General features: G+C 36.0%; 4 protein-coding genes across 7 annotated transcripts; 3 read left to right on the forward strand and 1 right to left on the reverse strand.

Moving 5' to 3' along the window:
- Positions 1-3336: 3336 nt before the first annotated feature.
- Positions 3337-6530, forward strand: LOC142553573 (rho GTPase-activating protein 5-like). The gene is made up of 5 exons (XM_075663918.1): positions 3337-4096; positions 4761-4881; positions 4947-5066; positions 5210-5440; positions 5840-6530. Exons 1-5 carry the CDS (start codon positions 3666-3668, stop codon positions 6302-6304), a joined length of 1368 nt encoding a protein of 455 aa, XP_075520033.1. The 5' UTR covers positions 3337-3665; the 3' UTR covers positions 6305-6530.
- Positions 6531-9885: 3355 nt separating this feature from the next.
- Positions 9886-10647, reverse strand: LOC142554501 (uncharacterized). Its single transcript, XM_075665169.1, has one exon. The coding sequence runs from the start codon at positions 10507-10509 to the stop codon at positions 9955-9957; it is 555 nt and encodes a 184-aa protein (XP_075521284.1). The 5' UTR covers positions 10510-10647; the 3' UTR covers positions 9886-9954.
- A 1877-nt stretch (positions 10648-12524) lies between these two features.
- LOC142554534 (peroxidase 60-like) lies at positions 12525-14476 on the forward strand. The gene is made up of 4 exons (XM_075665200.1): positions 12525-13020; positions 13285-13464; positions 13740-13899; positions 14058-14476. Exons 1-4 carry the CDS (start codon positions 12790-12792, stop codon positions 14474-14476), a joined length of 990 nt encoding a protein of 329 aa, XP_075521315.1. The 5' UTR covers positions 12525-12789.
- A 1605-nt stretch (positions 14477-16081) lies between these two features.
- LOC142553565 (uncharacterized) lies at positions 16082-22879 on the forward strand. 4 transcript variants are annotated; one of them, XM_075663907.1, is made up of 3 exons: positions 16082-16836; positions 22118-22206; positions 22665-22873. In XM_075663907.1, the coding sequence occupies exons 1-3, from the start codon at positions 16153-16155 to the stop codon at positions 22687-22689; spliced, it is 798 nt and encodes a 265-aa protein (XP_075520022.1). In that variant the 5' UTR covers positions 16082-16152; the 3' UTR covers positions 22690-22873. The 4 variants fall into 4 exon arrangements, with proteins under 4 accessions (XP_075520022.1, XP_075520025.1, XP_075520021.1 ...); XM_075663910.1 differs by having other exon boundaries at positions 22044-22879; XM_075663906.1 differs by having other exon boundaries at positions 22118-22879.
- Positions 22880-23239: the final 360 nt, after the last annotated feature.

A 23239-nucleotide genomic window follows, 5' to 3' on the forward strand; every position in this document is an offset into this window, starting at 1 on the left:
TAATTTGATTATGTAGTTTATAAGTGTCCTATCATTAGTGAGTAAAGCGAGAAAAATAATATATATACAAGTATCCTCAGACATTAATGTGAGTAACGTATTCAAGGAGCAAAATCGCAATAAAATTTGTCAACTTTTTTTACCTACTCTTAAATTCTTTTTTTTCCCCCTAACTAAACTGCCTCAGGTTTCATTTTTCGGGTTTTGTTTTTATTTTTTTTATTCTTCTTCTTTTGTACTGATTTTGAAAATATTAGAGTACATTCAGAAATTCAATTAAGTAATTCCAAAAATTTTTAATTCGATTTATGCGTAAATCTTTGTATACCATGGAATCAAGCGAGTAGTTCTAAAACGTTGTCTGCAAGTTTTAACTTCAGACATAAAAAAATCATATCCAGCTGAAGTTGACCTCTTGCACCTCAAGAAATAATACTCCAACAAACATTATTGACTTCGATTTCCCTCCTATAAATGCTCCTTTCACGAACAGAACAGATACATTGTGAAGTAGAAGGAAAACTAAGTGTGATAAATAGACAAAGATGGAATTAAATTTCGAAAAAATGATCAGGATGAAGAACACCGAAAGAGAGTTCCATTTAGCCATCGTTTTTCTCATTGGAGTAACGCTTTTCACATTCAACGCGGGATCACATCTGGCTGAAATTTCAATGGGTATGATAACTGTCGGCGAATTTTTGTTTAAAAATGCAAATGTTGCTTAAATATGTTCAGTGCTGATTGTTTTTTGGGTTCTGAAATGTGCAGATATTGCGAGAAGAAGTGTCCATGAGAACTTAATCATGCTGCCAATCAAATTCCTAAATTTCTTCGTTGCCAAATTGTTTCAGTTTCGCTATGTTGCGCCGCTGGGCACTGCATCATCATTTATGTCAATAGCGTTTTGGGTGGTTTTGACTAGATCAGTCTCGTCTCTGTATTCTTGATTCCAAAGATCATCCTCTTTTCAAGCACATCAGAGCAAAGAAAAGGACATGTCCAAGGAACCTAATACTCAGAACACGAGCTCTTACGGAGGTATCGAGTAGAAGAAATTCGATTTACGTCCACTGATTAGTCCTCGAAAATAAATCTTCCAGGGGCACACCAAACCAAGGGGCATACAGATAGGAAGCAGAAATTTGTTCTATTCTTGATCCTGAAGGGAATCTTGGTAGATCTCTGATCATGTAATATAGAAAACATTGTCAAATTTTAATAATCCAATGCCATTCTATATACGATATCCAAGTCAATAACATTGAAACAGAAGTCAAAAATAGCAGGAAATAAGAAAAGGGTTCGAAGTAGAAAATTAAATATGGCAGATGAAATCAAACTCGAACGTTGGCCTAGCTAATCCAGCTCTTAGGCAGAGGTAGACAATTCCATCTCTCTGGATAAATCCTTTTCTCCCTCCCTAAACAGCAACAGAAGCAATAAATTCAAATTCAAAATAAAATTTTGACATGGAACCAGCACCTCTACTGGCTGCAAACAGAATAAGTATATGGACTACAAGGAGTTTGATAGTTCATAAATAAAATCCGAATGGCAGTGCAGGGCAGGAAGAAAATTGTAACTTGTTAGTAGTTAGTACTTAATAGAAATACATTGTTGACGATGGATCGCCATCGACGGGAGAAGCAATAGCAACTATGGAAGAAGTAATCTACAACAGAGAGACCACAACTATGCAGTAAGGAACATTTCGCAGTTAGATATTACATAAAAAACTTTGTTTGTCATGCACACATGGCGATAGGAATAGGCCATTAAATCCTTAGACGGATCGTATTAAATACATATACAGTAAAACTACTGATGGTCTGTATTACATGGGAAAACATAAACTTAAAAGATGGAGAAAACACAGGGACCTGACTTTGTTAGATGCTGGATTTTCCAGCTAATGTTTCTCTGACAAGTACAGAATGGATAAGTAAGCCGTTGTTTCTGGGAAAACGGAAGTAAGAATAAAATTTTGCGAGATGTCAACCAAACTGGGACATCGATGTTAACAGAGACAACGAGTAGCAATCACCGTTGATCTTTCTTTTAACAGCATGTATATCTCTGCGTGGCACAAAACACAAAAATATTTGGACAAAGATATAAAAAAATATGACAAATATAATGTTCTGAGTGGGAACCAATATCCAATATTCTTGTGTTTGGATTCATCTACACCTTCACTATTATATTTAGAATTTCCTCCTAATCTTCTGTCTTCTGCCTCATAAATCCTAGGTACGATTTCGTTCCATGTGTCGACATGCGGACTTTCCCCGTGCCTTAACAATTCGCACAGCACTTCACCAGCATCATTAATTCTACCAATACTGCTAAAACCTTTAATCAGTAAGGAAAAGCCCCTTGATATCATCACCTTTACAATAGCTCTTCGCCTCGTCATGCATGCCCTGATTACATAAACCCATAACTATTGTTTGGTATGACACCAAATCCGGTAAGGACCCAATCGAAGACATCATGTCATGAAGAACCTTACAAGCATCAGCACCGCAACCTACTCTACAAAACCCCAAAATTACAGTGTTGTAATGAACAATATCAGGATTGGATCCTTTCACTTTCATCCTACAAATTAAGAAGCTTGTGAGCCTCCTTGAGCTTCGTCTTCCTACACAAGCTATTCAATAGATTGGTATAGCTCAAAGTATCCGGAACAAACCCTTTATTGAACATATTTTCCAGTAAATCAACAGCCTTATTGACCCTGACTCTTCCTACACAAAGCTTGCACTAAAAATAAAATAATAGTGAGAAAATCTAATTGGTGAAATTCAATTGCATTTGAAGTGATGTATTTGAAATATGTAGATTTCAATTTTAGTTTTAGTGTTATCAACTGAATAATTGATGAAATTTTAAATTAATATATTATTTATTTACATATTAGTTATACAAAATATAATAGATTTCAAATATATCAGCTGTTGTGTAAACTTAAAATATATCATAATTAATATGAAACACTTCTTAAACATGTAAGAGGTCAATTTGAAATTTATGGTTTCGCTTGTCTAAAACTGCAAAAGTATATTTGAAATTTATGTATTTGATATCTACTTGATATTCAAATCTCAGTTTTTTTAAGAACCCGATCTTGAATTCGATGTGTGATACTTAAAATAAGTAAGCCATTAACTTCATGCATGTCTGGTAATGCAACTTTGCATTGAAGAAAGTAATTAGAGGGGAAAAAAGATCCTCGCTATCCAAAAATTGGGCATTTATTAGGAAATATAAAAAAATCAAAAGCCAGAAATAAAGAAATCATCAACCAATCATAGCCATTGATCTCTCGATTCCTCTCCCCTCCTCCATTTATTTTTCGACGCTAAATTGCCAGCAAGAACATGATGCAGTAAACTGTAGATGGCAAGATCAACGAGAAACACTTCGAAATAAACAAATCACTTCATGATTCTCACGTCTGGAAGTCTTCCCTTTTCTGGAATTCAACACCACCGACTGCACCCCATTTTCAAGAAACATTCCCCCTTCGTGACAGTAACATCACCTCATTTTAGCGTTTCTTTAATCCGCGAATCACGAGGAATCCCCTTTTTTCTTGAATAAAAAAGAGAACTGAGAGAAAAATATTGAAAACAATATTCTTTTTATTGAGTTGTGCGATGATGACAGAGGTGCTCCACTCCCAATCTTCATCATCTTCATCAGTATCCACGCCTACTCACAATGCCGCATTGTATGCTGGTGGTGGGAGGATTTCTGGGCTGACAGTGGATGCCAGAGAGGGTGGAGGGGGAGATATAATCAGGACGAGTGAGAAGACTGAGAAGGAAAGGAGTGATCAATTATCCCTTCTGGCGATATTGGTTACTCTATTTAGAAAAACTTTTTGGATGGCTTGCAAGACCGATAGGGATGATTTTTCAAGTGCCGATGCTGGCGGCGGCGGTAATTGCTGTAGCGGGGTTATGGAGATTGGTTGGCCTACCGACGTACAGCATGTTAATCATGTCACGTTTGATAGGTTTGATGGGTTCTTGGGCTTGCCTGTTGAGCTTGAACCTGAGGTTTCCAGGAGTGCTCCTAGTGCTAGGTTTATCCATCTCTTTTGCCATTCCTGTTATAAGTGTTTCTTTTATGTGTATGTTAATTTGGTGAAGTTCTTGATTGGTATTTGTGTCTCAGTGGGTTTTGAATCTTGAATTCTATTATATTTTGTTGAATTATCTTTTTCCTCACATTTTTACTTAGCATCGTGTTACTGTTTGTTGCTGGATTTGGAAGCATTGGTGCATAATGGCTTATCAAACTTATTAGCGAGGATTCTGGTTTTACCTTTTCTTGAAAAAATTGCTTCATTCATTTCTAGTTGTGTGATTTTCTGAAGTTGAATCAATTTCCTGAAAATAAAAACTATGTTACTGTTGTTGTCTTCTTGTTTTTTGTGAATTGTGAATCTGATGTTGTTTTTTAGAATGATCGGCAAATCTAATACTAATAAATAGCACTGGTTTCTTGATAAATATGTTCCATGAAATACAGATGGAAAGTAGTTTTCAATTTCAGATTTGTTTATTGCAACTTAATAATCGGCTGCTTCAGCTGAATTATACACGACAATGGTTTTTTTAATGATTGGACAGTGTAGTTCGTTCATTGCATTCTGTTGCATGTTTCTACTGCCATTGACGCCTATATGGAAATCTGAATCTTTCATCATGTTTTATTCTTAACTTTGATTTGGAAATTCACGACAGTGCCACCGTTTTTGGAGTTTCTACCGAATCAATGCAACTGTCTTACGACCAAAGAGGCAATAGTGTTCCAACTATTCTCCTCCTTATGCAAAGCCATTTGTATTCACAAGGTGGCCTGCAGGTACATCATAGTGCTCCTCTGAATTTTGTATAATTTACTCTCTTACCAATTGGCTGTATGTGCAGGCTGAAGGGATTTTCAGAATAACAGCTGGAAACAGCCAAGAGGAGTATGTTAGGGATCAATTAAACCGAGGAGTGATTCCAGAGGGCATCGATGTACACTGCTTGGCAGGCCTAGTCAAGGTGGCTTTAGACAGATTTACTAGTTTCTTTGATTCTTGCCTGGAGGCTATTCTCAAATTTTCTCAGCATCACTATCAATAGAACTTCATACAATCCGACATATTTTATGGTTCTTATGCACATTTTTCCTGTGTTCCGTGTAGGCTTGGTTTAGAGAACTTCCCAATGGGGTATTGGATTCTCTTTCATCTGAGCAGGTGATGCAATGCCAGTCAGAAGAGGACTGTGGCAGGCTCGTAAGGCTTCTTCCCCCAACAGAGGCAGCTCTGTTGGATTGGGTGATCAATCTAATGGCTGATGTTGTGCACGAGGAACATCTAAACAAAATGAATGCTCGAAATATTGCGATGGTTTTTGCTCCTAACATGACTCAGGTGAGACCATATTTGATGCCCATCATATAGCATCACCGTTAATATTGTCTACCATCTGAAGAAATTGGATTCTTATTGTGCGGTTGATTCCTGGCCTAGTACTCTTGGACTAGATGTGAGGATTGATTTTTAGAGTTTAGTCTTGTGAAGATCGATCCTTTCGAGTTAAATCAAATTCAAGAGTTAGAAGGGGGTTGGCAGAGCGGCTGCTCCCTCCCACTTAAATATTTCTAAGCTTATACTCTTATACACCATAAACTTTTCCAAGTTTTAGTTTTGTATATACAATAAATTGTTGGTAATCCCGAACGGAAATCTTGCGCATGGACCAAAAATAGTGGAACAAATTAACAAACTTCCTTGTTTACCTAATATATCCATGGAGACGTTTTCTCGCAGATGGCCGATCCATTAAGTGCATTGATGTATGCTGTACAAGTGATGAACTTCCTTAAAACACTTGTAGAGAAGACTCTACGAGAAAGAGACGATTCCTTCACAGAACCAGTTCCTATAGTTGGCACGGAGCCTTCGGATGATGATGGAAAGGACGGCTCTTCTCTACGGCTTCAGCAAACAACTACCGACCTAGATGAAGTGACAATATGCAGTTCAGAAGCTAACCACACAAAGAACATCACTGATGAAGATTATCTCAGTTATTCTACTTCAACCGAAGAATCCGATGAGAGCAAGTCGTGGGAAACCCCACAACTAACATATACATTCGCCAGTGCAAGAAAAGCTAGACTGATGAAGGGTCTCCAAAGCCAGTTTCAAGAACAGAAATCAACGTGTGATCCCCATCTGATTGAATCTGAAGTAGATACCAAGAGCAAAGGGTTGGCATATCGAGGCCTATAAACTCAATAAGCGAAAGGTGTGAAGCTCGGCGGCGAACATTGGTTCAAGGTTCCATTACTGACTGATTTTATGATGTTAGTTGTAAACTCTCATCACACTCTGAAGTTTGACTCGTTTTTACTTGTTACTGATTCTGGTTAATTTCTCAGGCGCTAGGAAATCTGTTAAACTGAATAGTAATTTGATTCTTTCTTGTTATCAACAAAGTACAACATTTGCATACATACGAGAAGATTAAGCATAGTTTGGTAAATGAGATAATGGAGTGATCGATAAATAATCCTCCTTATCTCATGTTTGGTACCTTTTAAAAAACTCATGATAATATCATAGGTCCTTGATAAATAATTTTTAGAAGGATAAAATGTTCTTCTATTATGTGTGATAATTTTAATTTAATGATAAAATACACTATAAATGACTTAATTGCCCTCAATTTATAAATGATTTTTATAAATTTTTTCTAGTAGATAGAAATTAAAATCAAATAAATATTTTTATATATTATATAATATGATAATTATATAAATGAATTCGAGATAATTATATAAATAATTTTTATAAATATCAATAAAATTATTAGTATCACTCGATTAACCTTAAAAATTGATATTTGACTTGACTCACAAAATCAAGGACTCAATTATCATATTATATAATATATAAAATTAGGTAAAAATAAATAAATCATGCAAGCACTATCGGTGCATGAACTGATAAAAAATATGAACTCAAGCAACAACTTTGAAATTATAAAATTTATTATGATAAGGTTAATTTTGTCATTACAATCTAATATATAAATTTAATCACTCTTATTAAAATCATACCAAACATTAAGGAAGTGTTTGGTTTGGTGGATAAGGTGGGTTTATTTTTTTTAACCCACCTTATCCCTCGTTTGGTACGCGTGATTATTTAACCAAGTCAATACCTCCTATGAATGATTAGGTTATATTAGGTGGGTTAAAATAATACCTCCTCACCCCCTAGGATTATTTATCCAACTCTTAATCCTTCCTATTTTTCCAATTTTACCCTTCTCCTATATCCAAACTCACCACCATTTCCCGCCACGATCGCCGCCACCGACCGCCGACCGCCGCCGCCGCCGTCGCCGCCACCGACCGTCGCCGCTGCCGCCACCGACTGCCGCCGTCCTCGGACCGCCGCTGCCGGAGTGGAAGAAGAAAGGGCAATTTTGTCCTTTCATCATAAAATTCAAAATTATCCTACACTTAAAAATCATACTAAACATAACACCATATATTACATTCCTACAACAATCATTTTCTTTATCATTTTCTACATCTTATTTATCCTTAACTTATCCTTATATTATATATCACGTGTTTATACTATCATTGTTAGAGTAGATGCCCTGCAAGCCAACGGTTGGCTATGAAATTTATTGACTCAAGTGAAATAAACAATCTTTATTTTAATATAATTTAACTTTTAATGGTTTCGTTATACTTTATCTGTATACCCATGCAAACAACATAGATAAAGTCCTTGATTATGCTTTAATACAAATGAATGGTAATTCGATGTTGAAACTCATTTGTAAACACTGCATATTCTAAATTCGTTCCTAGTCGATTCAGCCGCCTAAAACATGGATAAAGGTCGCTTGAGCTCGAGACTAGCATCTGTGATGTTGTGTACTGCGTTTCTTGATAAGGGCATAGAGATGTCCAAACATGCAGATGGGTAGTCATATGATGATTATACCGAACAACCCTCCCTCGGACTTTCCAAGTGGTTATCATTCATCGAGAGGATAAGTCCGTGGTTATGATTGTACATCATTAGTCCTTACGACCCGGGACGACACTGAGGCTCTATATGCTAGGGCTGTGCTTTGACTCGTTTACCGACTCCAGGAGAGTCATCGGGTGGCGAGGTTGGGTACAGTTGCGACACATATAGAGCCAGTGCATTATAGTCGAGGATTCACCGCTCACATACTGGTGTGGATATCCTATGTGATCTGATGAAATAATAGTGCATGGAATCTCTGGCCAGAGTATGAGATGTACGTTAGAGAAGGAGTTCTCAAAATAGTACACGCGATGCCACTGTTATAGTTATCACATAGTTATCGAATTAATATGCAACCATCGATGAACCAATGGTTGCAGATTCGATCGGGATATATGAGATGAAGGGACCGTACTGTACGTTAATCATAATCGACTGGTTCTTGCAGGTACAATCAGTGATACCTAGGGGATCATGGGGCGATGCTATTAGACGCTCTTACCATGATCCGATGGGTGCAATCAGAAATGAGTTCTGACATTCTTGATCAAGGTGTTGATGAAAAGAATGAGGCTAACTAGGGTAAGCCCGAATAAAGGATTATGTCTTGAATCACAAGGAGTTGTGAACTCACGGCTAGCTGTATCCCTGAACCATTGAGGGTCACACAAGCACTGGATCGTTTGTTCCCGTTGAAAGAATAAATTCAAGGAGTTGAATTTATATTATGATATAGTAAATTCAAGGAGTTGAATTTATGATAATAAAATTTTGAGAAAATAAATTCAAGGAGTTGAATTTATGAGATAGTAATTCAAGAAGTTGAATTTATGAAATTTGGAGAGAATAAATTCAAGGAGTTGAATTTATAAAATTTGATAATTTAATTTATTAAACTCAAAAGTTGGGTTTATTAAATATTAAATTTTGGAGGTGATAAATTCAAGGAGTTGAATTTATAATTTAAATATTAAATTCAAATGTTGAATTTATAATGAATTTAAATTAAGTGTAATGAGTGTATGTATTATAGGCTTGTAGGAGTACAAGACCAACATACAAATTATTAAGGTTCTTAATTGGACTTTAAAAGATTAATTAATTAATTAAACTAGTTGGACTAGGAGTAATTAATTTATTAAGCCCATTAAGTGTTTGATTTAATTAATGGGTCCCTAAGCTTATATATTTGTATTAGGATTGGGGTTAATTAAGAAACACTCGTAATTTTGAAAAAAAAAATAACCTAGCCTCCATTTTTTTCTCCCAAAGGTGTTTCACGTAAATCACATAAAAATTGCTCAAAATCTTTGGCCTCTCTCCAATAAAAAGAAAATTTGATTCATCTCAAATTTTGATCTCAACGTAAAAATTTCTTTCAAATATTCTAGTGCTATTTGACAGAGGATCAAACCATCTAGTCGTGGACCTAATTAGAAGAATCGAAGAAAGTTCGTAGGGATTCATCAAGAGCTAATCCGTTCATACCGGATTAGTTGGAGCCAAGTGATTTAATTCACAAATGTATAATCTTTAACATCTTATGAATGTTTTTGTTAAAATCATACGAGCGTCCAAAGCAAATCGTATTTTGATTGTCAAAATAAATAAAAATTTTAAAACTTCCGCTGCGTTTGGACGTGTAGAAAACCAGATCCAACAATCATGTATACCAAACTATGCTTAAAATGATAAGTTGTCTCGAATACGCAGATTAAATTCTGGGTGGATAACATTCAAATTTGGAAACCCGTACATTATTCATTTGAGGTGAGATTTTATCAAAAAATTATCTTTACGAGTAAAACCAAAAGTCGTGTCACAACATATATAATTTTTTTACGTAAGATGATTCAATAATTTTTAACAAGAACGAATACCACGAATCATGACTTCACAAAGACCTCTAATCGCGATTTATTTTCCTGATCAATCACATCAAGAAACACAGGATCGACGATCACGTGACTGTCCACGTGCACCTTGAACTTGTGGTTCCACCACATCACCTTCGCGGCTCCTTTGATGTCCACAGTCGAGTCCAGAACCATCTCTCGTTGGCCCACATCGAGCAGGAATTTTTTGCCGTGTTGAGCTAGCTGGAGGCCGCTCAGCCGAGCCGGGAGGCGGAGCAGCTGGCAGGAACGAGGAGGCTGCGAGCCAGCCTGGACGGGAGCCGAGCCCAGGAGGGAGCCGTCGTAGAATATGGACATGGTGGTGTCGGGGTACTTGATGGAGACGACATTGGGGTTGGTGACGTGAACGGTGAGGATCGTCTCGGCGTCGATGACGGGGAAATTTAGCTTGAAGCAGGTGAGATCGATGGAGACGAGGTGGAAAGTTGGGTCGCGAGGCTTTGCGTTCACCACCAGCGCCGTGGCAGCGGCGGCGGCCGCCCCCACCAGGGCGGAGCCCCAGCAGAATTTCCGATCTCTGCCCATGGAATCGGTAAGGAGTTGAGAGTGGATTGGGTTCTGTATAAAACCGTGATGGGTTCTTTGTTAAATGACGGATAAGACCCTAGTGGGCTGTTTTGGCGTGGATTTTGTTAGGGGTATTTTTGGTTTCGCAGAAAAGTTAGGAGAGTTGCCCGAAATAAGTACATTTATATATATATATATATATATATATTTATTATTGCTCGCTCATACATTCGTCGTGGGAACTCTTGAATTTCGTTTGGTCGGAGCTAAGTTTGGTTGGTCCACATACCTAACCTCTCATTTAAAACGTTTTTATTTTCCGGTTAGTTTTATTTATTATTTGCTTAAATTTAAAGTATAATCGAATTGTTCAATCTTAAATTTGAAATTTAAACATGTATTATCCATTACGCCTCATGGCCGGTCCATAAATAAAATTATATATATATATATATATATATATACACTGCACTATGATATACTATACTTTATTTATTATAATAATATAAAACGTTCCGAGTCAACCGATGTTACTCTTTCCGACCTCACAATATTATTCTTGGACAAAAACTTGTGTAAGACGATCTCACGAGTTGTATTTTATGAGATATATATCTTATTTGGGTCATCCATATAAAAAATAATATTTTTTATTAGGAATATCAGTAGAGGTTGACCTCTCTCACAGACAAAAATATGTGATACTGTTTCTAGGGGTGGGCATAGTTTGGTTAAAAACAAAATAACCGACCGAACCGAAAAATTCGGTTTAAATGGTTTGGTTTTATCGGTTTTTCGGTCGGTTACGGTTTCAAAATTAAAAAAATTCGGTTTTTCGGTTCGGTTTACGGTTTGATACTCAGAAAACCGAAATAACCGAACCGACCATATTATATTTAACCATAGAGCTTTTTGTATAATGGGCTAATAAATGGGCCTTAGTCATGTGATAAGTACAATATTGACAATTGAAATTTCAAATTTTTATTGAAGCTCATATTGTTAAATGTATCGAGATTTGAGATGCAAAATCTATGTGCATTTTGGAGTTGAAAATTGGAATTTAATGATTGTGTATCCTTTTATCGAAGAGCTACTGTTTGAAATTGTATTTCAAATTGTTATTGAAGCTTAGATTGTTAAGTCATAAGTGTATTGTAATCATATATGTTCTACTCATCTACTATCATTTTTTCTTTTATATGTGTTGCATCCATCAATCATCAAGTGATGTATAATCTTATTTCTTAACAAAATATTATAAAACCGTATATAACCGAACTGTATTACAAAAAAATCGGACCGAACCGTAATAAAATGGTTTGGTTTTGGACCAGATATATTCAAAATCGAAAACCGAAAAATCAGACCGAACCGATCGACGCTCACCCCTAACTGTTTCACAATAGACTTACTTTTATTCTTGATGTTGGAGTACGGACACACATCAACAATATTCTTTATAAACAAAAATACAAAGTCAACTTTCCAAACAGTGTAAAGTTGTTAAACTTATTTATGGGGAGCAAGCTAAAGTCCTAATTAGTCAATTGGAAGTTTGATTAATTATGAATAAATCCCAATAATTATGGTTCAAAACTAAAAAAAAATACACATTACATTTTTTTTTTGTAAACATTACAAAAAAATGCATTACATTTATCAATTTACTGTTTAGGTACACCACCACACCGACCAATGATGATTTATTAATTAATAATTATAATTACCTAAAAAATATGCATATCTAATTTTTTTGTGAAAATTTAATTATAAATGTTAATTTCACTTGATATTATTTTTTGTTACATTGAACCCATTATATTTAGAGTTATGTTGCATTCTTGTATGTACAATGAGAGTAATTCACACGTTTACGTACTACTTTCGAGATCACATTATACATATAGAATTTCGCGATTATTGTAATCGATTTACAAGAAAATTCAGTATTATGTGCGTAATTAGGTGACGTATAAATTGATATTGATTATGTATAATATCGAAGATTTTGATTAGTAATGTGTGGTAAAATACTAAAATGTATTAAGGTATATAATAAGTACTGGTTATATTCTTGGTTTTCCTATCATGTTTTTCAATTACGTGGACGCACGTTGTTATGAAAAATCACCCTCCCTGCTTCGTGCAAGCCACAAGCACATTCATGATACACGTACTACCTGCAAACTGTGACATACCATTAGTATAAATAGCCAAAAAATGGAACTTCAAATTCACCAGTCTTATTCAAACCTAGCTCAAAGACATATATATATCGACATTTTCACATAAAAAATGTCGAGGGGTGTCGGAAAATTCACATTAGCCGCTGCCTTTGTGATTGTTTTTGCGGTTTTGAGTGGGCGGAGCAATGGTGACGGTCTTCAGGTAGGGTTCTACCGCGGGAAATGTCGGTTCATTGATGTGGAGACCGCAGTAGGAGCTGTCATTGCTGCTTGGCACCGCAGAGATCCTACCATTACTGCTGCCCTCCTCCGCATGCAGTTTCATGACTGCTTCGTCAATGTAAGATAAAGATAGTAATACTAATGATATATAAGCAGACGGCATTATATTGAAACATAAATGCAACTTAATAGCATACGATAATGAAAAATTGTTATTAATTAAATAAATAATTAAACAATGATCTCGAGCTACGTGCTTAAGTTAGTTGCATGCATGTCTAGCTCTGTCTTTCCTTAATTATCTAACGGGTATCTCCTATAAGTACTGTTGACATCAAATATGCATTCGATATTGAAAATATTTAACATGTTTAAATGGAAGGGATGTGATGCATCACTTCTGCTGGATGGAAGCAACAGTGAGAAAACAGCGATCCCAAATCTAAGCGTTCGAGGGTACGAAATTATCGACTCGGCCAAACGCGTGCTGGAGGCAATCTGCCCTAAAGTCGTTTCATGCGCTGATATCATTGTTATGGCTACAAGAGATGCTGTTTCCATGGTAAGTGCGAACAAATCTTTCTTTCTGGCTAAGCTTTTGAGTTTCCGCAGCCCCCGAAACACCCGAGATCGATCCATATCTTCTCAATGCCGCCTCCTCATTGCTCCATAACCATGTTTAACTTGATAGAATGATATATATCTTTGTAATATTGTTTAAATCAATTCTCTATAATGTTTTTTTCTTTAAATAAGTGTATCCAGATCAAATTATATTGGATTAATGCTATTATTATTATCATGCATTATATTGTGTCGGTGTGCATGCACATGCAGAGCGGAGGAGGGCGATACATGGTGCAGACGGGGAGGAGAGATGGGACAGTATCTCTTGCTAGCAATGTGAATCTCCCGGCCCCTTCAGTATCGGTCTCTGATTCAATCAAAGCCTTTGCAGCTAAAGGACTTAGTGCCACTGACATGGTTTTTCTTCTTGGTATGTCCATTATGATCAAGAACTTAAATCTCTTGCCCCATTGCGAGATATCTAATCTGTATGCATTCAGATATATAAACTTCTTATACAAAATATGCGATCATCTTATAATTTAATGGAAAGTTAGACTATATATTAACTATATATCAATGGCGCAGGTGGTCACACCGTTGGAGTTGCTCACTGCTCGCTCTTCTTGGACCGTATCTACAATTTCAATAACACCGGAAACCCCGATCCAACCATGGACACAGCGCTACTCGCTACATTGAGAGCGCGATGCCCACGAAACGCTACTGTTGATAACACGGTAAACCTTGATCAGAACCCATCGAGTTCAGCACTCACTGTTGACAACTCCTACTTCAAACAAATACTCTTGAGGAGGGGGGTTCTCCAAATCGATCAAGATTTGGCTCTGGACCCGCTGTCGAGTTCCACTGTCAACACCATTGCTAAAGGGAGTGGTTTCTCCGCCAGTTTTGGCCAAGCCATGATCAAGTTAGGCGCGGTTCAAGTGCTCACTGGTAAACAAGGAGAGATTAGGCTCGTATGCAACGCCACACTGAGTTCCTGATTCAAAGAAGATCGAGATCATGACAAAACTAGTTATTGTGTGAGATTTTGAGATTAAGAGTTTGCTTTGAATTTTACTTTATTTTGTTTTTCTTGTTTGTTGGTTTCACGGTCTTCGAGCATTATTACTAGTGATAAAATTAAAATCATGATTTATATAAAAAAAATTATTAAGTATTTATTTTATGTTTAATTTAATAATTATTGATAAAATAAGTGAGGAGGTCATAATGTAATTTGAAATGAGTAATATTGAAAAATAAGTTATGACAATTTTGAAAAAAAATGTTGGTGTAAGAGTAATTTGAGAAACAAAAGATGGTGTCATCTAGGTGACATGTTCTTTATATATATATATAAATATATATATATATATATATATATATATATAGAGTTGAAATATGAGTGTTAATTATGTTGGACTTTGTACTTTGGCCTATTGAACTTTTTCCAATTTGAATGGAAATTTGATAAACATCTCGTGACATTGATAAGTAAATGCTTAATGTGGAATGAATAATGTCCCATATTGAATAATAATCCTAGTATTTTTTACCAAATATGGAGTTACACTATGTAAAATTGTAAAAATAATTGGTTAAGAGACTATCTCACGCACGCCTGCACATGGGATGCAAATCAAGGGTCTGATTTGCACTGAAAAAGGTTTGACTTGTGTTCAAGTGCACGGGCACGATCTGATTGCATCGAATGTCAGACTGATCAATGCAAATTTTTCACCAAGGTTCACCTGGCTTTTGCTATTTTCCTGAATTTTAAGTTTCGAAAATTAACTCCAGATCTTTCTAAATGTGGCCTTCCCCCTGCCCGACTGTTGGTGCTCCATATGGCTGACTGTTGGTGCTCCAGCTGAGCAACCTTTGACCTTTCGGATGGTTAGTATGTGACTGTTCTTATAGAACCCAAATGCCTATATATAGAGGCAGCCTCGAGTCCTTCAATCATACATCACACTCATATCACTTTCAAATCTCTGCCTCTTGCTGCTCTACTCCAACTCGTGATAAAGTTCAGGTAGTTGTTCAGTTCATCATCGTAGTACCTCCGTGCTAGGTTACTGCTGATTGTTCTGTTGTATTCTGTGAAACAGTCGTCCAAATTGATCCTCGAAGCACGTATCAGAGAGGACAAATATTTTTAAGGACACTATACTTCGTATATACCTTAGTCTGCTTTCCTTTACTGTTTTAGTTTTGTCTGTGGTATTTTCTAACGATATTGTTAATTGATTTTTGTTCAAATTTCTGTATTTTAAAAATTTTATAGTACTTTATTACTCATTCGAGAACTATTATTTAACAAATTACGTGCATATGGAGTCGTATGAGCTCCGCAACAAATATATTTTGCTTTGAAGGCCTAAAAGGAAAAGGATGTGGACATTGTGTTGACCATAAATCCCAAAAGTATGTGTCAAAATAGCGTACCGACCTTTTCTAATGTCAGTTTCCATGTGCATCGATATCTTGTACATTCCACCCTTTTTTTTGACTTGTACATCGTAAACCAACAGCATGTTGCCAACACACACGATATTTACCCAACTGGACTATATTATATATTTTATTTTAATAATTATATTATTGATTTATTTCGTACCTCTTACCCACGCCTCCGTTTTGCTCTCCCATACGCACCAATCGACACGCTTCTGTGATGGAACAACTCGGCGGCGGCGCGGGAGGTCGCGATATCATCGGCAACCGTATCCTCAACCACCACCGTAGCCCTCCATCCCCGTCCGACAGGCTTTTGGGAGTGTTTCAGTCCCAGTACTCATCAGCCGCGCCTCCTCTCGAACTGTCGGAACACGATATTTTCAGCTCTCCTTCTGGGAGCTCCTCCCCATCGAACGTCGACCCTAGCCATATCCGCAGTCCGGCCCAGAACGCCTCAATCCGCAACAAAAGTCACGGTATCTTAGCAGCTCTGAATGACAACATGGGTACGAAAAGCGGATCGGGAACTGGATCCGGCGCCCGACCCGTGTTCAACCACAAGGCGTCCACTTCTGCGTCGCTGTCCTCCTCGTCTTCCACTTCACCCGCCGCGTCATTTTCGTCCAGGATAATGATTCCGAGAAGGCCTCCTCCTCTCCCTCAGGTGGATAGGGTGCGTCTTCTTCACCAATCGGCACCTGTTAAAGTACCTGTGATCCCTGAAGCAATGCGGAGGAGGGCGATGGAGTTAGATGAAGTCTTGTCGGAAAAGGATGAGGAGGAGGAAAATGGGGTGATATTGCCTCCGCATGAGGTGGCGGCGGCGCGGAATTCTCCGATGTTGTCCTTTTCTATGCTTGAGGGGGCTGGTAGGACATTGAAAGGGAGGGATCTCAGGCAGGTGCGCAATGCCATTTGGAGAAAGACTGGTTTCATCGATTAATTGATTCATCTGTTTTATTCTTTATTTAACTACATTGTATTGTGTCTGATGTTATTTAGCTGATAATGAATAGTGTGATATTCTTTCACTGAGAATGAATAATGTGATGTTCTTTGTATAGAAAAGTTGTATATAAACTTCATTAGACTGAAACTTACTCTCTCGTTTATTTGCATGGCCGTTTGAGGTTTTTTTCCTTTCTAATCTTGGCTTATTCTCAAGTTTCCGCTGCTTTGATATTTATTTGCATGCTATGGGGCTCAAAAATTATTGGTTGGACTCTTGATTTTTCAATTGTTTAATTATTATTATTTGGTTATCAGCTAAAATATTTAAGTCTTGAGTATATAAAGTGAACTGATGTAAGATGGAACTTTTTCTCTGAATGGAAGTCATGAATTTTAGTGAGTCCAGAGTTGTTTCTATTAGTCAAGGTTTGGTTGCATTAAAAAAAATCGATAGCTGGCAGAAGAAGAATGTTGTAGTTTTTCCTGTAGAATATAAATTTGTGTAACAAGAACTTAATGTCATAGGAATTTCATGCCATTTACTTGATACCCATTGCATTTTTTAGAAAAATCCTAAATCATGTGATATGAGACGATTTTCCGAGTGGTTACTGGCACAATATCTACCAAACCTGTGAGAAAGAAAGCGAATATACAAAGAACTGCATAATGTGCCTGATTCAAGCATGGGAGGAAAGCTAAAGAAATGTTCATTTCCAAGTAATAATTGAGCCATGTAATCTGGAATCTAAGTTTTGACAAATATTCTCGTGAGATTCCTGGTTTTGTTTTTCAAGTCATCGAAGTTGCATTAAATTGCAAAGCTAGAAACTTTAGAACCGTAAAGTACGTGTAGCTTTTATCTTTTGTAAATCCATATCTGATTGTTTCTTACAAATCTTCTAATTGAGCAGTATGCAAGTGTTGAAAATGTGAAATCATATCTTTAACTTATACGTTGTTGTCACTGAAGAGAAACAAGTTCAAATTATTTATATTGATTGACCGACGATTTCGGTTGAGAATAAATCTAGCAAGCGGACTAGGTTAAGTTATAATAAATGGATGATGAGTCCAAATATCGATCCCACAGAGACTAATTTTTAATTACTAGAATTATTAGCACTTAACTTAAGTTAGACAAAATACATAAAAAGATGATATGTGAATTATTAATATAAACTATTAAATAAAATAATTGTAACTAAAAACAACGAATTCAACAATCAAGGGGGGATTCTCATTCAAATAAATAATTAAGACATACAACGGTATCAAACTCTACTATGTTGACACGTGTTAAAATTCAATTAATTATTTAATTCTTGACAATCACGGTGAAATCCTCAATTTTATTTATTAAACGATTCCTCGAGTTAATAAACCTATTTAAATCTAACAGTCTAATTATTTCTAATTGAATTTAATTAAATCTAAATGTATTAAATTTTCGTGTAATTTCAATTTTCACCTAAAATCGCACACTGAAATCGAATACTATTTCTAGTCAGTTTAACCATATGTTGATGACGTCTTTGTTGATATATTTAATCAATCATCTTCCGATTCGTGATTAATCAACAAACATGCAAATAGTTGATAAGGCTATTAACTAGAAATATTAAACCAACATCAATAATTAAAATCAATAAAAATAATAAATTGAAAATAAACTTAATGTCAAACAAAGTATTGTTTAGCTCTATTGTGGTCTTAGTCTAAAGAGAATTATTTCATAAAATCAAAACAAATGTGAAAACATATATTTAAGTTATAGAAGAAAACAAAATTAAGAATGAGTTAAAGGAATTCTTAGTGATTTGTAGCGTGTGTTGAGGAATTCATCACGCTTCTGTCTCTGTCTTCCTCCATGTTGATGTCTTCATTGTAGCCTTCTGTTCACATTAAGAATCGGTACTCTAACAGCTACGCGATAGTTTCATTCTGGTGGTTGGAATGTTCAGAATCTCTTGAATTTTGAGGAGTCAGAAATCTTGTGTTTTTTGAAGAAACTAATCTATATAATGGCTAGTGAAATAAAGGCTTTATATGTTGAGAATACTTGAATCTTTTGTATTTAAAAAAATGAATAATTTTATCTTTAACACGCCACTGGCTGAGAGCCTGAGACCCATGTAATAAGCCATAGTACATTTCTTTTTATTTCGGATACCGTGGCTCTTAAATCTTTTCTCAGGTTGCCATATTTGATCCATGCCCCCATTTAGAGGGTCATGTCAATAAACTTTCAACACATATACTTTGAGATTTCTGCTACCTCCTCCCACAACCTTACCTCAGATTTGTCCATTCAAAAAAATACTCAGCTAGAATTTATTAGGCAGTTAATCCCAACGAAGTCACATTTAATGCTGTGTTGATTCAAGTTGTTGGAAATTTTAATGATAATAGCACCATAGCAGATTCAAATTTTGTTGAATAAAAGGTTGTACCCGGCCCTCCGTGATAATTTATTCGGCCACACGTGAATTGTTCAATTGTCGATTATTCATAAATGGTAGTTTGTAGTAATGGCCAAGTACAAGCGACTCTAATAGTTTTTTTTTCCGCTTTTTTTTTCATTTTCAGCCACATCTAAAAAATGTCCATGAGACTAGTTCCCAACTTATGGATTATGCATTGAATCTGTTTCATGCTAGTTTTAGGGAATTTCACATGCAGTGTTATCTGTTAGAAGTGAAATAGAAAGATTATATATTGTGTATTTCTGTTGCTTGCAATTGGAAGAAATGACAGTTATCTCCAATTCTTATCTTTTCCATCGACTGATACAATCACCAGGTGCGTCCCTAACAATTAAAGCTAGTTTCTAGAGAAGTTTTTTGTGCAGATTATCCAGGAACTAACTGTTATGAAATCGGTTCTTAGCTTTGGTATTTATATGTTAAATCATCTTCATGTGGTACTCCATTCTGGTTCTGTATTGCAAAGGAGGATCTATGAATTAACTTTTGCTGCTGATATGGCTGTTTTACAATACCCTCTGATGCCAAACATTTAAGATATCCCTTATATTTATTTTCAATTTGTGGCAGAATGTATTATGTTAAGTTCACATTGCATCGACAATTTTTTAATTTAGCTGTGTGGGACCTTAGAAGTGCTTAGGTCCTTAGGAACTGTATCATGATTATGCGTGATATAGGAATCTCCCCTGAATGTTTCTCAGGCTGTGTGGGACCTTTGAAGTGCTTAGGTCCTTAGGAACTGTATCATGGTTATGCGTGATCTAGGAATCTCCACTGAATGTTTCTCAGGTATAGAATCATTGGACACATGAAAATCTTACTTGCATTAAATTGTCTTCTTAAATTTAGGACAATGTTAAATGGGTATTTTTGAAAACATTGGTAGTTATATATATGATTGTCTGTAGTTTAGCTTTGAATAGTTTCGTATAAGAAGTGTATGAGCCCACCTTGAAAGGCTGACAGACATGTAAAACAGCTGACGTGAATTCACCCTCTAGTTCCCCTGCCAACGTGCCTTAAGGGGGTCGAATTCTTTGTGTTGGCGAGAGAGAGAGAGAGAGAGAGAGATTTTCATGGTAAGTTAGCGTTCTGAAATTTGAAGAGGTCACATATAAACCATTAGTTACGATTGAATGTTGTGAAATCAAGATTGACCAGATATCATACTCATACAAATTTTGGAGTGAAAATTATTTTCTAAATTTATATGGTCTTATCAGTCCTAGAAATTTAAAGCTTTAATATTGCAGGCATGCCCTGCCATTCAATTGGTTAACAGTAAAATACAAGCATGTTCAACGAATAATGGACTTGGAACAATACTTGTGATTTGAAAGACGATTAAACATTTCTTTTCAGCCTTGTTTTTAAATGACCTTTTGTTGTCAGGAATGATTATCGATCAACTAAACTGTTAAGAGTTGAGAAATTAAAATTGTTGAACATTCATTGTTTGGTACTTAGCAATACTACGTGTTTCTACAAGAGCCTGAGATGGAACTAACATAGCTCACTGGAATTGCATTTGGCATAGCTTCATCCTATTAGACTATTTACCTGTAAGATTCTCTGAGATTGGATGCCATGCCTAACAACGTGAATCCACGCAATTAAAATTGGACTACTGGTGTAAAACTCATTACATAATTGGAGTCAAACTATTTCAATCTCTGTCTTTCTACATGAATATGTGTGGTTGCTAACTTAAGTACAATATCTGTTTTTTCCACGCCTTCTGTTGAATTACTTTTTATGCAAAAATGTTAATATCTTGAAAAGTTGCCTTTTTGCGTTGGAACTCATAGGATTTAGAAAGTGATATATTTACTGAACTCGAGAGTTGGGAAATATTTATCAAGCAACCGCTCAGGAATTAGGCACAACCACAAAGATTGACCTTAAATTTGTTTCCTAATTTTAAGGCAGCATTTATTAAGTTTTGTACACTGTACGACGAAACAACATTCTGGGATAATTCTAGGGAAACCTTGAACGTTTTAAGAGCCTCATAGTATTTAACTACGATAAAGTTACAAACTATGATAAGATTTCTCCTGTAGATAAACTTTATTTTATCCGTAAATCCAATTTACTGATTACTGATACATATGTAAATGACAAAATTAAACCTGAGGTGTAGGATCATAACCGGTATTAGACTAAGTAATGTGACACTAATATTGGTGTGTGACATTTGTCATGGAGGAAATTACAATTTCATTGTTATAACAAATCCCTATGGACTCCCTTGTACTATCATGTTATGATAGTTATCCGGCTTCTATCAACAACAATTGCTGTCATAGCATGCACATGTGTAATTAAAACGTGCTTGGTGTCTAATGTCTGTCTGGTGCGAAGGATAATATTCAACATCATTGCATCATTCCACGCTTGATCTAATTTCTATAATAATTGGAGTTAAAAAATAGTGATGTTATCTTTATATTTCAATTTGTCATAGACATTTCATCGTCTCATCCTATGAACCAAGCTGTGTTTGCTAAATATAGTAAAAAAGTTGCTGCTGATGGAGTTGTGGCAGTAGATATTAATTACCATCAACAACCTACTCATGCATTTGGGCCCTTCATTTACTCTTGTCCTGTTTTCTTCTTCTTGTATTTATTTATATGAAGCTTTTGCAGTTTGTTTTTTCACGCAGTAGACTGTATACAGCTTCAGCATTAGCTTCAATTGAGATGAATCGAGCTATAATAGCACTCTTATTCACTTTAGTTCTTGCAAGGGCTGAGCATTTCAATCCCCAAATTCTCGCGGGAGCAGTCTCTTGCCTTGATTGTAGTCATGACTTTGATCTCTCTCTGGTTTGTCCGAACCTTTTTTCATTTTCTTGAAATTCTCGAAGATTATATCTTGCTTCATGATTCGTGGCTGCTAATATGAAGCAACATTCTTGTAAGGAAAAAAAAACCAAAAATGATTAATCATTTGTAGCCACAATGGATCAGAAACATGAACGATGAAACCGTGGCCAGATAATTTGGTCAGTGGTAATATAGTTACGAAGTGGATGCATTAGTGGAAAAAACGGTGAAACCATTAGCATGCATGACGAACAATGGTTGGATGTAGAAATTCTGAAGAGTGGGGATGAGTTGGGGCAATTGAATAGATTTTAGGGGTTCAACTAGTTCTCTAAAAAACTTGCTTATAAAGTTTCAATCTTTTCACCTTGAAGCGACGCAAGACTGATTATCCTCCACTCATACCCTTGTACATTATAATACTTCTGACTCTTCTTCTGTTCTCTTCCTCTTAACAGGAATTCAAATCTTGGTGAAATATGACAAGCTGAAAAAGATAGCAGTGGCATACACAGAAGAAGATGGATCCTTCGAAACTGAGCTTCCATCGAACGACCAGAAATCGAGGAATCCCATAAACTGCATTGCCAAGATCATGGGACGTCCCAAACAGCTCTACACTACATCAAAGAACTACGTTGCGGTAGTATCTAAAGCAAATGAACCAAACCGTTTTACCTCCAAGCCTCTAAATTTCTACAAATCACGCCCTTTAAAGGGGAAAGGTGGAGTTGGTGCATAAAAAAAATTGGATTTGCCTTTGCCAAGAGAATGGGGCGGAGAGCCCACAAAAATAACTAATTTTGATGTTTTTAAGCATGGAAAAAAGTTCTTTTATTTTCTAAATGAATAAATTATGACAAAAAGTTAATGATTGCAATAATTCAAATTTATTCATTTATATAAAAATATATTTTAAATAATATAAGGATATGTACACGCGTTGGACGCTAGGTGCATGTAAAATAGATAGTTCGCGACTTTGCATAACGCTAAACAAACAAACAAAATCCTCAAATTTCTAGTGGAAAAT

Source organism: Primulina tabacum, chromosome 8 (assembly GCF_025594145.1).
Source record: "Primulina tabacum isolate GXHZ01 chromosome 8, ASM2559414v2, whole genome shotgun sequence".
Lineage (NCBI taxonomy): Eukaryota > Viridiplantae > Streptophyta > Magnoliopsida > Lamiales > Gesneriaceae > Primulina > Primulina tabacum.

Bases quoted from the DNA above. Each gene is read 5' to 3' on its own strand.
- LOC142553565 (XM_075663906.1), top strand. From the start codon at position 16,153: ATGGAACAACTCGGCGGCGGCGCGGGAGGTCGCGATATCATCGGCAAC. The intron at 16,837-22,117 runs GTGCGCAATGCC...TATTCACTTTAG, and splicing joins AAGGGAGGGATCTCAGGCAG to TTCTTGCAAGGGCTGAGCAT.
- LOC142553573 (XM_075663918.1), top strand. From the start codon at position 3,666: ATGATGACAGAGGTGCTCCACTCCCAATCTTCATCATCTTCATCAGTA. The intron at 5,067-5,209 runs GTGGCTTTAGAC...TGTTCCGTGTAG, and splicing joins GCTTGGCAGGCCTAGTCAAG to GCTTGGTTTAGAGAACTTCC. The intron at 5,441-5,839 runs GTGAGACCATAT...GTTTTCTCGCAG, and splicing joins TTGCTCCTAACATGACTCAG to ATGGCCGATCCATTAAGTGC.
- LOC142554534 (XM_075665200.1), top strand. From the start codon at position 12,790: ATGTCGAGGGGTGTCGGAAAATTCACATTAGCCGCTGCCTTTGTGATT. The intron at 13,021-13,284 runs GTAAGATAAAGA...TTTAAATGGAAG, and splicing joins TTCATGACTGCTTCGTCAAT to GGATGTGATGCATCACTTCT. The intron at 13,465-13,739 runs GTAAGTGCGAAC...ATGCACATGCAG, and splicing joins CAAGAGATGCTGTTTCCATG to AGCGGAGGAGGGCGATACAT.
- LOC142554501 (XM_075665169.1), bottom strand. From the start codon at position 10,509: ATGGGCAGAGATCGGAAATTCTGCTGGGGCTCCGCCCTGGTGGGGGCG.